This window comes from Leopardus geoffroyi, chromosome D4 (assembly GCF_018350155.1).
Source record: "Leopardus geoffroyi isolate Oge1 chromosome D4, O.geoffroyi_Oge1_pat1.0, whole genome shotgun sequence".
NCBI classification, from domain to species: Eukaryota; Metazoa; Chordata; class Mammalia; order Carnivora; family Felidae; genus Leopardus; species Leopardus geoffroyi.
Window position 1 is genome coordinate 88,493,559 of NC_059342.1, and position 17,283 is coordinate 88,510,841.

At 60.0% G+C, this 17,283-nt stretch overlaps 1 protein-coding gene across 1 annotated transcript in view; it reads left to right on the top strand.

Moving 5' to 3' along the window:
* The window catches only part of NCS1 (neuronal calcium sensor 1), a 51,980-nt gene that overhangs the window by 18,905 nt on the left and 15,792 nt on the right, over nt 1-17,283 (top strand). Inside the window, exon 2 of the mRNA XM_045469899.1 lies at nt 5,349-5,373. Coding sequence (XP_045325855.1) covers nt 5,349-5,373 — 25 coding nt within the window. The remainder of the gene's footprint in view (nt 1-5,348; nt 5,374-17,283) is intronic.

Consider the following 17,283-nt stretch of genomic DNA (forward strand, 5'->3'; position numbering starts at 1 on the left):
CAAACCAAAGCTCCAAGGTGTGGAGTCATTGTTCAAGGCCACACAAGCAAAGCCCTGGCCTGGAGTGCTGGCCGAGCCGACCCCAGAGCCCTTTCTGTGGACCTCGCCACTTCACCGCTGTCCCCCTCGCCGACTTGGCCCCGGGCGGTCAGACAGACCGCGTGGCAAGCAGGGATTGCCCCGGATCGGGGCGTTTCAGAGGGGGCCGTGGCAGGCGGGAGGGCTCTGTAGGAAAGGGGCATCCCAGAGGGGACCAGAAAGGTACATAGGGCTACCGAGGTGAAAGAGGTGAGGACGAGTGTCCTGGGCAGAGGGACAGCACGCGCAAGAGCCAGGAGGCGGGAGAATGGTTAAAGGGGCTTGGAGGCAGTGGTCCCGGGGCAGATAGCCCTGAGGACAGCCTTCCTTCCTGCTGGGCCCTGAGCCCTGAACTCCAGCCTTGAGCACGGACCCGCCCGTTACACGTGGGGTGTGAGCGACGCCTGTTCATTTCTCACTTGGATGCAGGTTCCCCGGGGGGAAAGAAACGAGCCTGGGAATGTCGCTCTGGTATCTGGGTGGGGCGTGGAGCAGGGGGACCCCGTGATGTCCCCCCACCCCCCTCCTCCCACCCTCCCCGTGTCTGTGGTAGTCAGAGCTCCAGGACCCCCGGCCCTTCTGGCGCTGTGGGTGGGGTTGCGCACCCAGGCTGTGGACCTGAGGGCTCTAAAAATCTCTCCCCCGCCCGCCGCCCCAACTTTTTATTTTGAAAAATCAAGAGAAGCAATTGAGATGACAGCGCAGCGAGCACCTGTGTGTCCTTCATCTAGATTTGCCGGTGTCGACGTTTTTGCCAGGGTTGGCTTCTCTTTCTGTGTGTGTGTGTGTGTTTCTGAACCTCGTCCAAGAAGCTGCCGGTATCCTCTAGATCCTTCAGGGCACATCTGCGATGAAAAGGGACATTCTCCCACATAACCTGGGTGTCACTCCTAAGAAGATCGGCTGCGAGTCTATCAGGGCATCTAATCCCCCCCCCCCCCGCCCCCACCAGTGGAGTTTCCCCAGCGCTCCGAATAAGGTTTGCTATTGCTGGTCTTTAACGCCAGATCCAGGACCCGATCCAGGCTTTGCGAGTTGCATTTGACGGCCTTGTCTCTTTTTCTGGAACAATCCCCTGCCTTGTTTTACCTTTCACAGCGGCCGACTTATTCAAGTGTCCCGGCCAGCTGTCTTGTAGACTTGTCCCGCCTTCTGGATTTGTCTGCTGATGTCCTCATGATTAGACTATTCTAATAGTCTATTAGAGTCTAATAGCCTAATAGGTTGACTGTTTCTGGCAGGAGAACTCCGTGGGCACCACGTCCTTCCACAGCACCAGATCGGGGGGTGGGGGTGGGGGACACATGCTGTCGGCGCGTTTCCCCATTGGCGAGGCCAGGTTTGATCAAGGACCGTCATCTTCATGGTGATACTTTTGTTGTGTATTAGAAAAGATACGACCAGCACACGTCACGGGTAATTTTACGGCTGTTAGTGCTGAGGCTGAGACTAGATGAGGCAGATGAGTGAGCTGAGTTAGAGAAACGTCCCGAGTGAATCATCAGACAGGTGGTTAGGGAGGACTCGAGAAGGTGGTGCCGGGACGGCTGAGCTCCCGGAAACCCAGACAGAGTGGTCTCGGCATTGGGCGGACCTGGGCCGTGCCTCCTTCTGGCCGTGGCCTTGGGTCCCTCCCTCGGGTGCCCAGCCCAGCGTCCTCGCCTGAACAGTGAGGTTCACCCTGGTCACCTCCAGGACTCCTGACCCTGGTGGAGGGGCCGGGGGCAGGTGGCTGGGCGCCCCGAGGGCTGCCTGATGCCCGCCCCACTCAAGACCCTCCATGGTGCCAAGGGGACACCTCGTGGCTTCCTCTGTTCCCTAAAGGTTAATTGGCTCCTTAAAGCATCAGCAGGGCCCATCGCCCCAAGCCCCCCAGCTCGCATCCCCTGGGGCTTGGCTGCCTGCCCGACAGCCAGTGTTCTGTGTTGAGGACCATTCTGATGGGGGAGGGGCAGCTAACTCTGCCCCTCCCCCACCATAGCTGCTACATCCTGGAGACAGGGGCGACGGGGGGGGGGGGGGGGGGGGGTGCGGGGGGGCGGGGACTTCTGAGATAAGGGATATTCCAGGGGAGCCTCCTCGGGCCTTGTGAGGCCAGAGGCCAGCGCTGGGTCTGCGACCCGGCTCCTGCCGTTTCTGTCATGTGATGCCGAGGCCACACCTTGTGAGGTCACACGAGGTCAGGCAGCTCGTCGGCACCCATCCCCATTGTGCGCTCATCCCGGGCTCCGAAGGCCGTCGCGGCCCTGCCCTTTCCTGGCAAGGTGGCCTTGGGTGACTTCAGGCCAAGTACGCGGACTTGTCTCGAACCTCAGCCTTGTTCGGGGAAAATGGAACCACCACCTGCCTGCGGGATTCTCGTGCAGGTAAAGAACACCAAGCCAGTTAAGTCTTTGCAACGGCCCGTTTTACAGATGAGGGAATTGAGGCCCAGAGAGAGGAAGTACTCCCCCCCCCCGAAAAGACACAGGGCTAGAAAGCTGTGGCATTGGATTTGAACCCAGGCGGTCTCGTCTGGCTCCAGAGCGCGGACCCGTAAGCTCCCGCCTGTGCCTTGGTGGGTTTCCTGTGTCTCTCCGGGTTTGGGCTTTGCACATCATCCCCTCCCCGCCCCTGCCGCCCCCCCCCCCCCCCACCAGGCGTGCATGGCAGTCCAGGACAGCTCAGCTCGGGTTCGACCAAGGTCTGCTTCCCTCTCCACCCCCCTCCCCTGCCTGACCCCCTTCCCTCCTTCCACCCTCTGCCCGAACTCTCTTGGAAAATTGCATTCTCTAACACCGGGTCTGGCCTGTCCAGGTAATCGGCACCTCCCGCCCTTGTCATGCCTTCCATGCACTAGCTGTCTGCTCGGGGACGGGCGCCTGGGATTTGGGCTTGTGGGGGGAGGGCTCTGGCAGCGGCCTCCAGGCTTCCCCGGGAGTCTGACCACCCGATTCCAGGCTGTGGGGCAGGCGGCCGAGCCACACGCCCGAGTTCAGACCCTCACCCCATCACTTCAGGTCCTGGCCCCTTCGTGCCTCAGTTTCCCCATCTGGCGCCAGGGCAGAGTCATGCTGTCTTCCCTCGGCGCTGTGGTCAGGGCAGCTGAGCCAAAGCACAGAGGCTGGCCCTGGCACAGAGCCGGGCTCCCAGTGGCCCCTTGGTATCTGGCACTTCGTACAGGCTCCCTTGGAGCGGCTTTTGGAAAGCGGCCTCCTCGTGTCCAATCAGCCACAGCAATTCAGGGACACCCCCTTGGGCCTCCCTTCCCTTTTCCCTGGGAAGAGATCGCAGTTCCTTTTCTCAGCTGACCTCCCCCTAACACCCACTTTCCTGTCTGCTGTCTGTCCCTTCCTTCCTTCCCTCCTTCCTTCCTTCTTTCCCTCCCTCCCTCCTTCCTTCCTTCCTTCCTTCTTCCTTCCTTCCCTCCTTCCTTCCTTCTTTCCCTCCCTCCCTCCCTCCCTCCTTCCTTCCTCCTTCCTTCCTTCCTTCTTCCTTCCTTCCTTCCTTCCTTCCCTCCTTCCTCCTTCCTTCCTTCCTTCCTTCTTCCTTCCTTCTTTCCTTCCTTCCTTCCTTCCTTCCTTCCTTCCTTCCTTCCTTCCCTCCCTTCTTCCTTCCTTCCTTCCTTCTTTCCTTCCTTCCTTCCTTCCCTCCTTCCCTCCTTCCTTCCTTCCTTCCTTCTTCCTTCCTTCCTTCCTTCCTTCCTTCCTTCCTTCCTTCTTTCCTTCCTTCCTTCCTTCTTCCTTCCTTCCTTCTTTCCTTCCTTCCTTCCTTCCCTCCTTCCCTCCTTCCTTCCTTCCTCCTTCCTTCCTTCCTTCTTTGCTTCCTTCCTTCCCTCCCTCCTTCCTTCCCTCCTTCCTTCCCTCCCTTCTTCCTTCCTTCCTTCCTTCCTTCCTTCCTTCTTTCCTTCCTTCCCTCCTTCCCTCCTTCCTTCCTTCCTTCTTCCTTCCTTCCTTCCTTCCTTCTTTCCTTCCTTCCTTCCTTCCTTCTTCCTTCCTTCCTTCCTTCCCTCCTTCCCTCCTTCCTTCCTTCCTTCTTTGCTTCCTTCCTTCCCTCCCTCCTTCCTTCCCTCCTTCCTTCCCTCCCTTCTTCCTTCCTTCCTTCCTTCTTTCCTTCCTTCTTCCTTCCTTCCTTCTTTCCTTCCTTCCTTCCTTCCCTCCTTCCCTCCTTCCTTCCTTCCTCCTTCCTTCCTTCCTTCTTTGCTTCCTTCCTTCCCTCCCTCCTTCCTTCCCTCCTTCCTTCCCTCCCTTCTTCCTTCCTTCCTTCCTTCCTTCCTTCCTTCCTTCCTTCCTTCCCTCCTTCCTCCTTCCTTCTTCCTTCCTTCCTTCTTTCCTTCCTTCCTTCCCTCCTTCTTCCTTCCTTCCTTCCTTCCTTCCTTCCTTCCTTCCTTCCTTCCCTCCACAAGCCTGGACTGAGTCAGCATCTGTGCCAGGGAATCAGGAGCTCTCACACCGGTTTTGATTGAATTCCCAGGATAGCTCCCCGGGCAGCTACCGTTACTGTTATTCCCGCTTTACAAATGAGGAAACTGAGGCACGGCTTGCTGGAGGCAGTCTCCCGTGGCCACCCCCAGGGAGAGTGAGTGCGGCCTTGGAGGTGGTTCGATGTGCTCATTCAGTGATTGTAGGGAGAACGCTGGTTTGCCTCCAACCCGAGCCAATGTAGTACTTTTCAGAAAAAAGATTTTTTTGTTTGTTTCATGGTTCAATAAAGAATGACTCTTTGGGCTTGGCTGGATGTTCGACCACATTATGTGGCTTGTCCCGGGTTTTCATTCTGGGCGCTGTTCTCGTACTGCCTGGAAAAGAACCTGGGACCGACCGCTATCAGGAGCTGGAGGGGCAGGCCGAGGAGGGAGGGCGGGGAGGGGGTGCTCAGCCTTTCGGTCCTGGGATCCCCCCGCCTCCCGTACACAGACAGGGCAGCTGGGTGCCCTCTCTGACTCCGCTGCGCTGTGCCAGGACTGCGAGGCGGGGAACGGCGTATCTTAAATGTTGGCCTGGGGGTGACGCTCCTTCCTGCACCCCTGCATGTGGGAGGCTGCTCTCGCCGGTCCTCGTGGATGCCCAGTGGGCGTCAGGAGGGATAGGCCAGGGTGGCCCCCGCGGGGGTGGCTGGACACGGAGCTCCTGACTGGGACTGGTCACCCCTGGGGCAAGCAGGTGCCCCACCATGGGGGGCAGGGGCGCCGCGGGGCGGGCTGGGGAGGGCAGGAAGGGGGCTCCCCCGGGGCAGCCCGTCCCCTGAGACACCTCCCAGAGCTAAAAGGCTGCTTCTCTTTTCTCTTGCAGTTACCGAGAAGGAAGTCCAGCAGTGGTGAGTGACTGCTTTTCCCCAAACTGTCGGCGGGGAGGCCTGGGGGCGTTGGCGTTGGCCTGATGGGACGGCAGTCTAGCTGCCCAGGACAGGGGCCCGCGGAGGGGCTTCTGAGAGTGGCTCAGCCACCACCCAAGGGGTTGGATTCCTCTGTTCCCAAGGGACTGATGGAAAGCCACTTGATTCGGGGCGGGGAGGGGTCGTTGGTGAGTCCTTGCTTTCTGCGGCATCTCTAAGGACCACGGGGCCCTGCTCACCAGAAACGAGTCAGGAGGCTGGGTCCCAGGCCTGGCTTTGTCACTAAATCGCTGGTGGCCGTGACGAGTCTCTTCCCATTTCCGGGGTTCAGTCACCCCTTCTATAAAGTGATGGGTGAGACTGGACCAGGGATGGCAGATAGGTGTCCTCTTGGATGCCAGCTCTAATCAATCCGTAGCGGCTGCCCAGAGTGCCAGGTTAAGAAGGATTCTGAGGCTGTGTGCAGTGGAGCAAATGGAAAGTATACCAGTGGGGGACTAATGCCAGCTTAGTGATGCCCGCCTGGGCTGGCGAGAGGGGAGTGGCATGTTGTCTATCACCTGTGGAACGTGGAGCTGACAGCGGAGGTCACACACTAAGGCGGAACTGAGGTCGGGGCAGGGGGTGGGGGGCGGTGAGGGAGGGGACGAGGCGAGCTTGGACAACTTCCAGAAAAGTCTGGCGGTTTAGAAATGGACTTGAGAATCCTGACTTGGCCTTTCCTATCCGAGTGACCTAGGGTGACTCTCTGAGCCTCAGTTTCCCCATGTGTATGGCGGGAACGATAATGCACTCCGAAGACATTCCCTGCAAAGGTCGTAGCACGGGGCGCAGGGGACGATGGCCACTGCCAGTGGTCTTCTGTGCACTGTTCAGGGGGAGCCCAGAGATGCGCCCCCCCACCCCCCATTCACAGCCAGGCCGTGAGGCTCCCGGGCAGCTGTGCGGTGCAGGGCCAGCCTCCCCCAGGGGCCCCTCCGTACAGCTCGCTGTCCCTGAGCCCAGGCTGCAGAGGGTGGGAGCTGTGGTTGACCCGCCCAACCCTGCCGGCCCCGCGCTGGACGCCCGGCCGGCTGCTCCCACAGGGGGAGCGGATGTGGGGGGAACAGCCGCCACCACCTCCCTCCCGGCCCCCCCCCCCCCCATCCGAGGACCAACGCGTGGATCTGATCTGCCTCCGACCTCATTTTCACTTTCCTGCTTCCCCAGGTGAGCGTTCCAGAAAGGATCCTACTTCTAGGTCTTTATCTCCAAGGCTTTCCCTGCCAGAACTCGCCTGCCCTTCCTTCCTGGGCCTTTGTCTACCCCTATCTCCCTTCTAGAACTCCCCGCCCTTCTTGCCTACCTTCCTAGGCTCTCTGAGCTCTCTTCTCCCAAAGCTCACCTAAGTCACCTCCTCCAGGAAGCCTTCTGGGGTCCCCCATCTGTACATAATCTCCCTCCTTCCCACCTGGCAGCCAGAGGGGCTTTTGCCTAAGCCCTCCCTGGAGCTCAGGTGAAGTCCATGCCTCCGGCATGGCTATGTGAGTATGAGAACTGGTTTGGGCTGGCCCTGTTGACCCCTCCAGTCTCACTGCAAACTCCTTTCGCCCTCTGGCCTGCCTGAATTGCTGTCTGTTCCCAAACCCACCTTGCCCTCTGGGGCTTCCTGACCTTTGCTCGGGCTGTCCCCCCTGTTGGGGACACCCCTCCCCCTCTTTGCTTGGTTCTTATCTCCCCACCCTCAAGGCTTCCTCCCTGAAACCCCTGGGCCCTCCGGTTAGCTTCGGGGCCCCCACCACAGCCGGGGACACAGCAGGTAGCAGTCACTGCCTCTTTTCCTGGCCCTGAAGGCTGGCCCTGCCCTCTTCACGCCTGTGTCCCCAGAGCCTGGCCATAGTGGGTGCTCAGGCCCCAAGAAGCACACCCCGTGTGCTTCCCATACATGGCTCTTGACCCCTGGGAGCTGCCCTGGGGGCCGACACGGTTTATCGTCTTTATGGCAGCTGAGGAAACGAAACAGAGGTGCAGAGAAGGGCCGGGCAGGGAGGAGGGTGGGGTCTGTCCCCTGGCGCCCCTGTGTGCCCTGCAAGCTCTCAGACGCGGCCTCATTTTCCTCCTCGCCGTCACCCAGAGGAGTGTGCCATCGTGGCATTTCCTAGACAAGGCCCCTGAGCCCCCGGGGTCCTGCCCTGCTCACACCTGTGTTTCCCCCGGGAACGCAGGGCAGGTGGGCGCCAGAACCAGGGCGCTGGGCTTGAGTGCCCGTGCCCCGCATTCTGTTTGAGCAACCTTGAACAACTTCCTGGGCTTCTCGGTGCCTCAGTTTCCCCGCCTGGAAAATGAGGGTAATGATAGTCACGCTTTATAGGAATACCGCAGAGAGGAGGTGATCTGATTCACGTGAGACCTCCGGAACAGAGCCTCGTAACCTCCTCTCCGTCAGCGGTGTTGGTGATAATGCTGACGTCGTCACCAAGTATAACCCACGGAGCAATCCGGAGACTCAAGGCCCCCTGCTCGTTATGAAGACGGGGAAACTGAGGCCCAGGCAGACGGAATGACTTTCGCTCACTCGCCAAGCTGGTGTGTCAGCTGCCCCCTGCACAAGGGCTCGGCCACGGGAGAGAGTTCCAGGCACAGGGCTTAGCAAGCACAGAGGCTCAGTGGGCTTAGGCTCCGTGTGTTTGAGGAAGCACAGAGAGCCCTGGAGGCTGGCCCGTGGAGAGCAGTTCTTGGGACTCCCGTGCCAGAACTGGGGCCCGAGGCCTGGTGACACCCAGTCCCTGTGAGAAGGGGGTTCTCTCTAAAGAGCTTACAAAGACCAGAACGGATCTTGCTTTGCCGGAAAGTTCTGTGGGCCTCGAACACACGTCCTTTGGTTCATTTTGGTGGCGCCTTCGAGGTTAGGAGGTAGGTGAATCGGTGCCTTTCTCTGGCCCTCCTGGGCCAGCCCACTACCCGCCCCACTGTTGTGTTCTAGAATGGCTCTATCCCTTGGGGCGAAGCTAGACCAGGGATGGTTAAACAGGGACACTCCTGCCACCACTCTCTCCACCCGTGCCCACAGCAGACATTGGTAATGGATCACAGATCCCAGAGCTCTGGGTCATCTCCTGCAGTGCCCAGGGCCATCAGTGTCCTTGTTGCGAGCACACAAAATGAACGCATGTTATTATCCCTCGATTGCCCTGAACGTCACTGGTTCGCTGGGGCCATGGGTGGCCCACTGTTCCCTCTGTCTTTTGCTCAGGAAACAGGTAGGATCCCCAGCGCCCTGGTCCATCTTCAGAGGACCTTTGTCACCAAGCCCCCAGCCAGCACCTTCCTGTTCCAAACAGCTCTCAGGGCCCCTAACTAACACCTGGCGAATGTGCCGATACCCTGCCCTCCCTGGGAAAACACGGGGTTCCCAGGCCTAGTCCACCCGGGGTAGCAAACAGTTTAGGGCTGGACCGTCTGGGTGGGGGTGGGGAAGCAGGGGGAGGGGCATGCAGAGACCCACAGGGCCACCGCAGACACTTCCTGTCCCACCTGCAAAGTGCCTGCACGGATCCAGCCAGGACAGCGGCTCCGGCTTCCTCCAGTCTGTCTGTCTGTCTCCCTACACCCCACCCTCTCACTTAAAGCCCCTTAGGGCCTCCCACCGCACTCGAAATAAAGCCCTAACCCCTTCCCTGGCCCTTGGGGCTCCCCAGGGTCTCTCACCCCACCTTCTCCCCCGGCCTCACCGGGCATTTGCCCCATTTCCTGTCCGTCAGCCACACCAAACTCATTCCTACCTCAGAGCCGCCGTCCTTGCTGTTCCCTCTGCCCCGAGATCTTGGCGTCTCTTTGGAGAGGCCCGCACTGACCACCCAGTCCCTGTTTCTCCAGCATTGTACAGGATCACCTTGTTTTGTGCGGACTTTCAGCAGCCGCTATGCAGCGAGAGAACCCAGGGCCAGGCTTTTTTTTTAAGACTTTTTTTTTTTTAAGTTTATTTCTTCATTTTGAGAGACAGGAAGAGAACATGAGCAGGGGAAGGGCAAAGAGAGAATCCCAAGCAGGCCCAGCACAGAGCCTGATGTGAGGCTCGATCTCACAACTGTGAGATCACGACCTGAGCCGAAACCGAGAATCAGAGGCTTAACTGACTGAGCCACCCAGGCACCCCTAAAGATTTCATTTTATTTTTATTTTTTAATTTTTTTTTAACATTTATTTATCTTTGAGACAGAGAGAGACAGAGCATGAACAGGGGAGGAGCAGAGAGAGAGGGAGACACAGAATCTGAAACAGGCTCCGGGCTCCGAGCTGTCAGCACAGAGCCCGACGCGGGGCTCGAACTCATGGACCGTGAGATCATGACCTGAGCCGAAGTCGGCTGCTTAACCGACCGAGCCACCCAGGCGCCCCCAAGATTTTATTTTTTAAGCAATCTCTACGCCCATTATGGGACTTGAACTCACAACCCCGAGGTCTAGAATCGCATGCTTCACCCGCGGAGCCAGCCGGGTGCCCCAAGGCCCAGGGCTCGAAAGTGATTGTGTGATGGGCCCTGGGCCGGCCAAGGAGAGGAAACAGAGCCGAGAGTAGCACTCGACCTCGGCGCCGGTCGGGCCCAGGTTGTCAGGAGCGCGGGCCAGGCCACAGCAACGGGGTGCCCGGACCAGCGTCCTCTGGGCTCTCAGCCGGCACCAGGCTCCCGCTGCCCTTGGGGTCAACTCTGCACAGCCCTGCGCTGCTGTGCCGCGATCTGTACTTGGAGGGAGGGGGTCGGAGGCTGAGCGGTGAGGCCAGTGTCAGGGTCCACGGCCAGCCTGGGTCCCTGCCCCTTGCTCTCGACCGTCTCCGTTCCCTGAGCATGATTTGTCCCCGTGAACGATCAGGAACCGCACTGGGGGCTAAGAAACCGCAGCGCGTCCCGGGCCCTTCCAGATGATTGTGAAATGGCAGCCCCTTGGAGAGCAGAGAGGCAGCAGGGCACACATCACCCCCCCCCCTCCCCCCAGCCCGGCCCCAGGCCCTGACGGACAGCACAAGACGGGAGGGAAGCCGGCTGGAAGCTGGTGGTAGGTGCGTGGGTACCTTGGGTGCCAGCATCGTGGGTTGCGGTAGCTTTTTCTCTCGCATTTCCTATTTTCCAAATTTTCCCAAGAAACTAAAGCTCCGGAGGGCAGAGACACTGGGCCCAGGTGGCCCAGGGCTGGGTGTATGTATGTGGAGTCTGGGTCCAGCCCTTTCCACCTCCGCGGCTCAGGCCGTGGGGGCTCAATCCTGCCGGCTCTTGCCTGGGCAGCCCCCCAAAGCCGAAGACAGCGGGGGCTGGTGGGGGAGGAGAGCAAGGAGGAGAGACGTCATCCTCAGGGGGTGCTGGGACGGGGGTGCCAACGGGAGGGGTTGTTTGCAAAGATCACGGGCGCCGCGGAGATAGCTGGGGCTCGGGGCTGATTGCCGCTGGGGGTGACGCTTCGTCGTTAACCCCTGTTCCCTGCCTTTCCCATGACAGCGGGCAGCGCTGTACCCTGGACAGGGAGGGACGGGCATGCAGGGAGTTGCGGCCAGCCTCCCACAGGGCCAAGTTCATGGCAACTGAGAGCAGTGAGTTCGGAAAGTCCCAGCAGCCTGGGGCCTTCGGGTCTCGCTTGGGGGTCTCAGAGAACAAGAAGCTGAATGGGAAAGGGATCCCCGTGTCAGGGCGAGCAGTCATTCATTCATTCCTCCCTTCACTCACTCAGTCGTTTGTTTAGCACCTACTAGGCGCCAGGCCAGTGCTGGGCGGGGGGGGGGGGGGGGGGGGGGCTCTGGAGGCAGCTGGGACTGGAGGCAGCTGGGACTGAAGGAGAGTCCCCAAGGGGACACAGGCGTTGGCCCAGGCTGGTGGCGCTGGGGAAGTGTTTTGTTAAGTGACATGCAGCCTCCCTCGCTCTATGGAATGACACGTTTCTTTTTTTCCCTTTCCCTTTCAAAGAAGCGTAAGAATGCAGTTGTCACATCTGCAACTCTCTCTTTTCGTCCCCGCCCTGTGTCGAAGAGCTGGCCCCCAAACACAGCCAACCCTGTCAGACACCCGTGTGGCCGGAAGCTGCCCGCACGGCGTTCGGGGACGGTGCCTGTCTCCCAGGCTCAGTCCCGTAGCTTTCCGTCTGATTCCCAGAGGGGTCCCTGGCCCCCAGAGAGTTAAGAGCCCTGTTCTCAAACACGATTTCAAGACTAGTGACAGGTACAGAGAGAATTGATTTAATGAAATGTCTTCTTCGTACGTCCGTAAAAAGAAACAAAATAGCATCCACGAGTCCTGGTAACCAAGGATGGTTTTTAAATTTTTTTTTTTTTCAACGTTTATTTATTTTTGGGACAGAGAGAGACACAGCATGAACGGGGGAAGGGCAGAGAGAGAGGGAGACACAGAATCGGAAACAGGCTCCAGGCTCTGAGCCATCAGCCCAGAGCCCGACGCGGGGCTCGAACTCACGGACCGCGAGATCGTGACCTGGCTGAAGTCAGACGCTCAACCGACTGCGCCACCCAGGCGCCCCACCAAGGATGGTTTTTAAAAGACAAAGGCAAACCTAGGTGGAGGTGTGATGGTAGTTTGGTTCGGTTTTTATTTTTTTTATTATTTGTTTAACGTTTATTTCCTTTTGAGAGAGAGAGAGGGAGGGGCAGGGAGAGAGGGAGACAGAGAATCCCTGTCAGCGTGGAGCCCGAACTGGGGCTCGAACCCACGAACTGTGAGATCGTGACCTGAGCCGAAGTCAGATGCTTAACCGTCAGAGCCACCCAGGCGCCCCTCCGCAATAACTTGTAAAAAGTCGCTCATTTTTTTGGTGGATAATGGCCGATCGATTTCATGCTTCACTGATGTATCTGGATATAAACAACTCTTAGTATCTCCGATTTGTCATGTTACGGCCGACACATGTTGCTACAACACATGTTGTGTTTCAGCCGACCGTACCTGTGTTTGATATTTTTATGCCTGATCTAGAACATTCTGTAATGCTTTTAATTACATTTTTTTTAACGCGGTGAGGTACACATAATGTGAAATTTACTGGCCTAACCGTTAAGGGCCTCCCTGTATGCGCCCCGGGCAAAGTGGCTGGATGTGGCAGGTGCATCAGGGGTCTTTGGTCTGTCAACTCCCCCTTGGGACGGCTGGCCTCTCCGGGCAGCCGGGGCAGGGATGGTGGTGGGATCCAGCCAGGCCTGAAGGGGAAGCCTGAGCCCTTCCTTGTGTTTACACTCCAACACAAAAATTTAACTTCTTTATATTACAGAATCCCCGCGTGCTCCGTGTGACCAAAGCGAACCATAAGCACAGAGCTTAGCCATAATAAGTACAAGACAAAGATGCATCCCCAACTCCTTTCTGCCCCACGCGTGGGGCCCTTGTCTGAGGCGGGTGGCCCCGTCACAGTGGGTTTTTGCGCGGTGGGCCCCCAGGGCTGTCCGTCCTCGGTGGTGCCTGGGGATTCTGGGGCTGGGCCCCAAGATCCTGCCCTGAGGTCCTGCCTGGGCTGGGCACCCCCAGTTGCCAGTTGGTGGAGGTAACTGACAGCAGCACAGGTTTTGTGTCTCCCCCTCCGTCTGGCCTGACGTGTGCCGGCGGCAATGCCGGGACCGCTGTGGCTTCCACCCTGGGCCTGGAAGCAAACAGAAGGCACCAAGGAAAGCAGGCCGACTGGGGCGCCTGGGTGGCGCAGTCGGTTAAGCGTCCGACTTCAGCCAGGTCACGATCTCGCGGTCCGTGAGTTCGAGCCCCGCGTCGGGCTCTGGGCTGATGGCTCAGAGCCTGGAGCCTGTTTCCGATTCTGTGTCTCCCTCTCTCTCTGCCCCTCCCCTGTTCATGCTCTGTCTCTCTCTGTCCCCCCAAAAATAAATAAACGTTGAAAAAAAGATTTTTTTAAAAAGAAAGCAGGCCGACTGAGCGCGTCGGGCCTCGAAGGGCAGGATGCCCCATCCCGGCCCCCTCCCCCCATCCGACGCAAGCCCGGACATGTGGCAGAAGGCTCTAGCATCGGCTGCCTCATTTGCTGGCTGTGTGACTCCGTGTAGCATTTACTGAGCACCTACTGTGTGCCAGGCACGGTGCTGGGCCCCGCAGACTCAGGGCCGGGTGAGGAGACGTGGTCCCTGTCTCGATGCCCGTGTAACTGCCACACGGGTTACACGAGCCAGTCACCAGGCACAGCTGTACGAGGCGCCACCGAGGCCCGGGCCAGGGGCAGGGGGCTGGGAGTATGGCTCCGTCTGTGGTGGCCAGAGAGGGCTTCTCTAAAGGACACGCCGAAACCAAGAATGAAAGGGTAAGTGGGAGTCAGCAGGGGAGGGAGGGGAAGAGTGGGCTGAGCAGAAAGTGTCCTGAGTGAAGGCCCTGTGCCTGGGCCGGACGGAACCTTCCCCAGCCTCCATTTCCCCATCCGTAAAGTGGGCATAATAGTCCTTGCCTCCTGGGCTCAGTGGGACCATTGTGTGAAATTGTGCCTGGAAAGCGCATAGCCGTATGCCTGGCTCTCAGTTGTTTTGCAGAATCACAGACACCGGAAGGGCCGACGCTTGTGTAGACCCCCTCAAGTTCATGGCCTTCCCACAGGCCATCTAGTTCGGTATTTCTCCGCTGGAGTGGTTCTGCTCCCGGGGGGGATACGTGGCCTTGTCTGGGGACACTTTTGGTCGTCCTCACTTGGGAGCAGGTGCTACGGACACCTAGCAGACGGAGGCCTACGTCGTACGGTGTGCAGAATCACCCAACCCCAAATGTCGGTGGTGCTGGGGTGGAGAAACCCTGAACTGGTCTAAGCCACTTATTATACCAGCAGGGGACCTGAGGGGCACTGCAGGGGAGGGGTACACGGGACTGGCACACAAGGCCCTGGCCTCCTGGAACGGGTTTTCTGGTGTCAGCATGTCTCAAGGGGGAGGCGGGGGGGTGGGGGGCCCAGGCCTGTCAGAACCTGAGGCCGGGGGCCCTGGGTGAAGGCTGGAGTCACGTCTCTCAGTGACCTTGGAGCCGTGACGGCTCACGGGGTGGGGTGACCGGGGTGTCTGGGACAGCAGATCCCCCCCCATCTCTGCTCTGGCGAGGCAGGGTGCCCCCCACCTTCCCACGATGAACAGCGCTGCGCAGCGTTTGGGGCAGCAGGGCTCCAGCACCCGTTTGCACGGGGCGGTTTCTGCCTGGCCGGAGCTCTGATCCTGCTGCTGACTTAACTGTGTGACCCTGAGCCGGTCTGTCTCCCTCTCTGGGCCCCCTGCCAATCCACCGAGGGCTGGGAGCCCATCAGTGGTTCTCTTGCCGTCTGCAGGAAGCTCTCAAGTGCTGGCCAGGGTCCTCGGGGCTTAGGAAAAAGGCGCTGGATACCTGGGTCTCACTCCGTCCTTGTCTGGCAGTTTGTGTGTTCATGCATTCGTCTGTCCGTCTGTCCGTCCGTCCATCTGTCCATCCATCCATCCATCCATCTCCTCGGACAGACATTTACTGAGCCCCCATCATACACCAGGGCCCACCCCCGGCAAGGGACTCTGCAGTGCCAGAGAGGTTATAGTGGGATGTCCCTCCAGGGATGCGACCTGGAAGGAAACGGGATATAGCGTGCTGGGGATCTCCCAAGGGGCGAGGGAGCAGAGGAACCTGTCAGGCTCTGGGGCGGGTGGGGGTGGGGGGGCCTGGCCAGCATTCCCGGAAGCGACGTCAAAGCTGGGACGAGGTAGGTGAGTGGCTGAGCCCAGTGAAGAGAAAAAAGATGTGTTTTGCGGCCAGAGGGGCCTACGGGTACCAAGGCCTGGAGGCCGGAGATAGTATGGCACGTTCTAGAAAGTGTGGCTGGGTGTGGAATATGGAGGTGGTTGGTAAGAGGAGGCTGGGCCCGGGGTTGCTTCCTGGGGATGGGCTTCCTGGGGCCCTCTGCAGGGGTACCTCGATGGTTCCCCTACCCCAGAAAGGTTCCCCACGGAGGCTGGCCTCCCCGCGTCCCCGCCTGCCCCCAGCTATCACTGCAGGGCCCCCACTGCTGGCTCTCTGCAGCTGCTCTCAGCGCTGGGGGTTCCGGCAGCCAAGCAAACCGCCCCCCCCTCCCCCCACTCAGGAGCCACCCGCAGGGACCCTCTAGGAGCGGCTTTTGTCTTCTCTCCATTGTTTTTAACAGGCTTTCAGGATCACTTAAATACCACACATCCATCGTGGGGCAGTGAGAAGCCTGCGGGGGCCCCCACCCCGCCCCCGAGTGATCTGGTGGCTGGAGCGTGCCCCCGCACGGCCCCCACACGGGCACCAGGCCCGTCCCCTCCTCCTGCCCAGGGACCTGTCTTGGCCAGGAGGCCTGGAGTCACGGATCAGGTCTTGTCCCTAAAACGTCCCTTCTCCCTGGCCGTGCGTCCTGCCCGGGTATGAAGTTGGGGCCCAGAGCACCCAGCTGGGAAGGAGGCTTTAGGGGAGGGTCCTGCGGGAGGCCGGGTCCCTTCCTGGTACCTGCGGTGGGAGGGGCACCCGACCTCTTGCCTCCGCGCCTTCATCTGTGAACCCCGCATCGCTGAGCCCACCGCGCAGGGCTGGGGTGGTGACTGAGGGAGGAACGGCCGCTGAAGGCTGGGCTCAGCGCCCGGCATGGGGCAGAGGGCGAGATGGGGCAGCCGTCCCGTTCCTGAGCAGGGACCTGGCCTCCCTGGGCCTCTGCTCCTTGCAGGTGTCCTGTGGGAGATGGGGAGGGGCGCGGAGGCCTGGCCTCCTTCACGGCCTCCTGCTGGCTGTGGGCGTCCACCCCGGCCCGACCCCCCTCCCCCGTTCCATCTTCCCGCCTCCCCCTCCCCCAGCAACCCCCATCCTGTTAACATCTGGCGTCCATCGTGCAGGCTGACGATCCCCGAGTGTCCTGTGGGTCCCTTTAGGTCCTTGTATGTGCAGCACCCACCCAGGCCCCTCAGATTGTGCCCTGTGGGTGGGAGGGCAGTGGCCTCTCCACGTGTGACCTCTATGAATGGGCCCCCGCCACGGTGCCACTTCCCAGGGCCGGGCACAGGGTGCCCGGAGTCCTCTCCCTAGACATGAGGGGAGAAGGGCGCCTTCACAAGGGTCTCAGGACAGAGCAGTGGGGCAGGTGGTAGTCTCGGCGACCCCGTGGCTCGGAGCAACTGGCCTCAGCCCCGGTCTGGGTTGCGAGGACGTGCAAGTCGGCCCTTCCCGGGCCTCAGCTTCCTCATCCCCCAAGTGGGCTTCCTCGAAGGCTCGCTCGCTGGCCGTCGTGGGCGTTCCGGGAGAGTGGGTTTGCAGAGAGTGGCCCAGCGAGGTAAGGGCTGGGAACAGAATAGCTGATGCCCTGCTGGCTTCCCTTGGTGCTAGGAATCTTCCTCCTCCAAGGAATCCTCCTCCAGCTGGGTTGCTAAGCTACACCCAGGCGCCGACTCGCCAACCGGTTTACGACAGCCCGTCTGAGTTCATAATACAAAAGATCATGCTACTGATGGCTTTTTTTGTGCCCAGCCCTACGTTAAGGATGCTATGTCATCCTCTCATCTGAGGCCAACAAGACAGACGTGGCAGCCGTCCCTTTTTAGGGACGAGGAGACAGGTTCAGGGGGGTAAAGACACTTGGCCAAGGTTGCACAGCCAGCAAATGGCAAAGCCGGGGTTTGGGCTCCAGAGCCGTGCGGCGGTCAGCTGGCTGCTTAGCTGCAGAATCCTGGGCCGGGCGCTGGGAATACAGTGGGGGGACAAACCAGGGTGCCCTCTGAGCTTGCTGCCCCGCTCCTGTGTCTCTTAGCACGGATCCCCAGGAACAGACGTGGGGGAGAGGGGGTGTGCGTAGTGGGGGGCGGGGTGCAAGCATGTGGGAGGAGCCAGCTGCTGGCCCCATATGGTGGCTCTGCCCACCAGCGGTACCACCGGCACCGCCAGCCTGCCCCCGCTCTGTGGTGCCAGGAGGGGCTCAG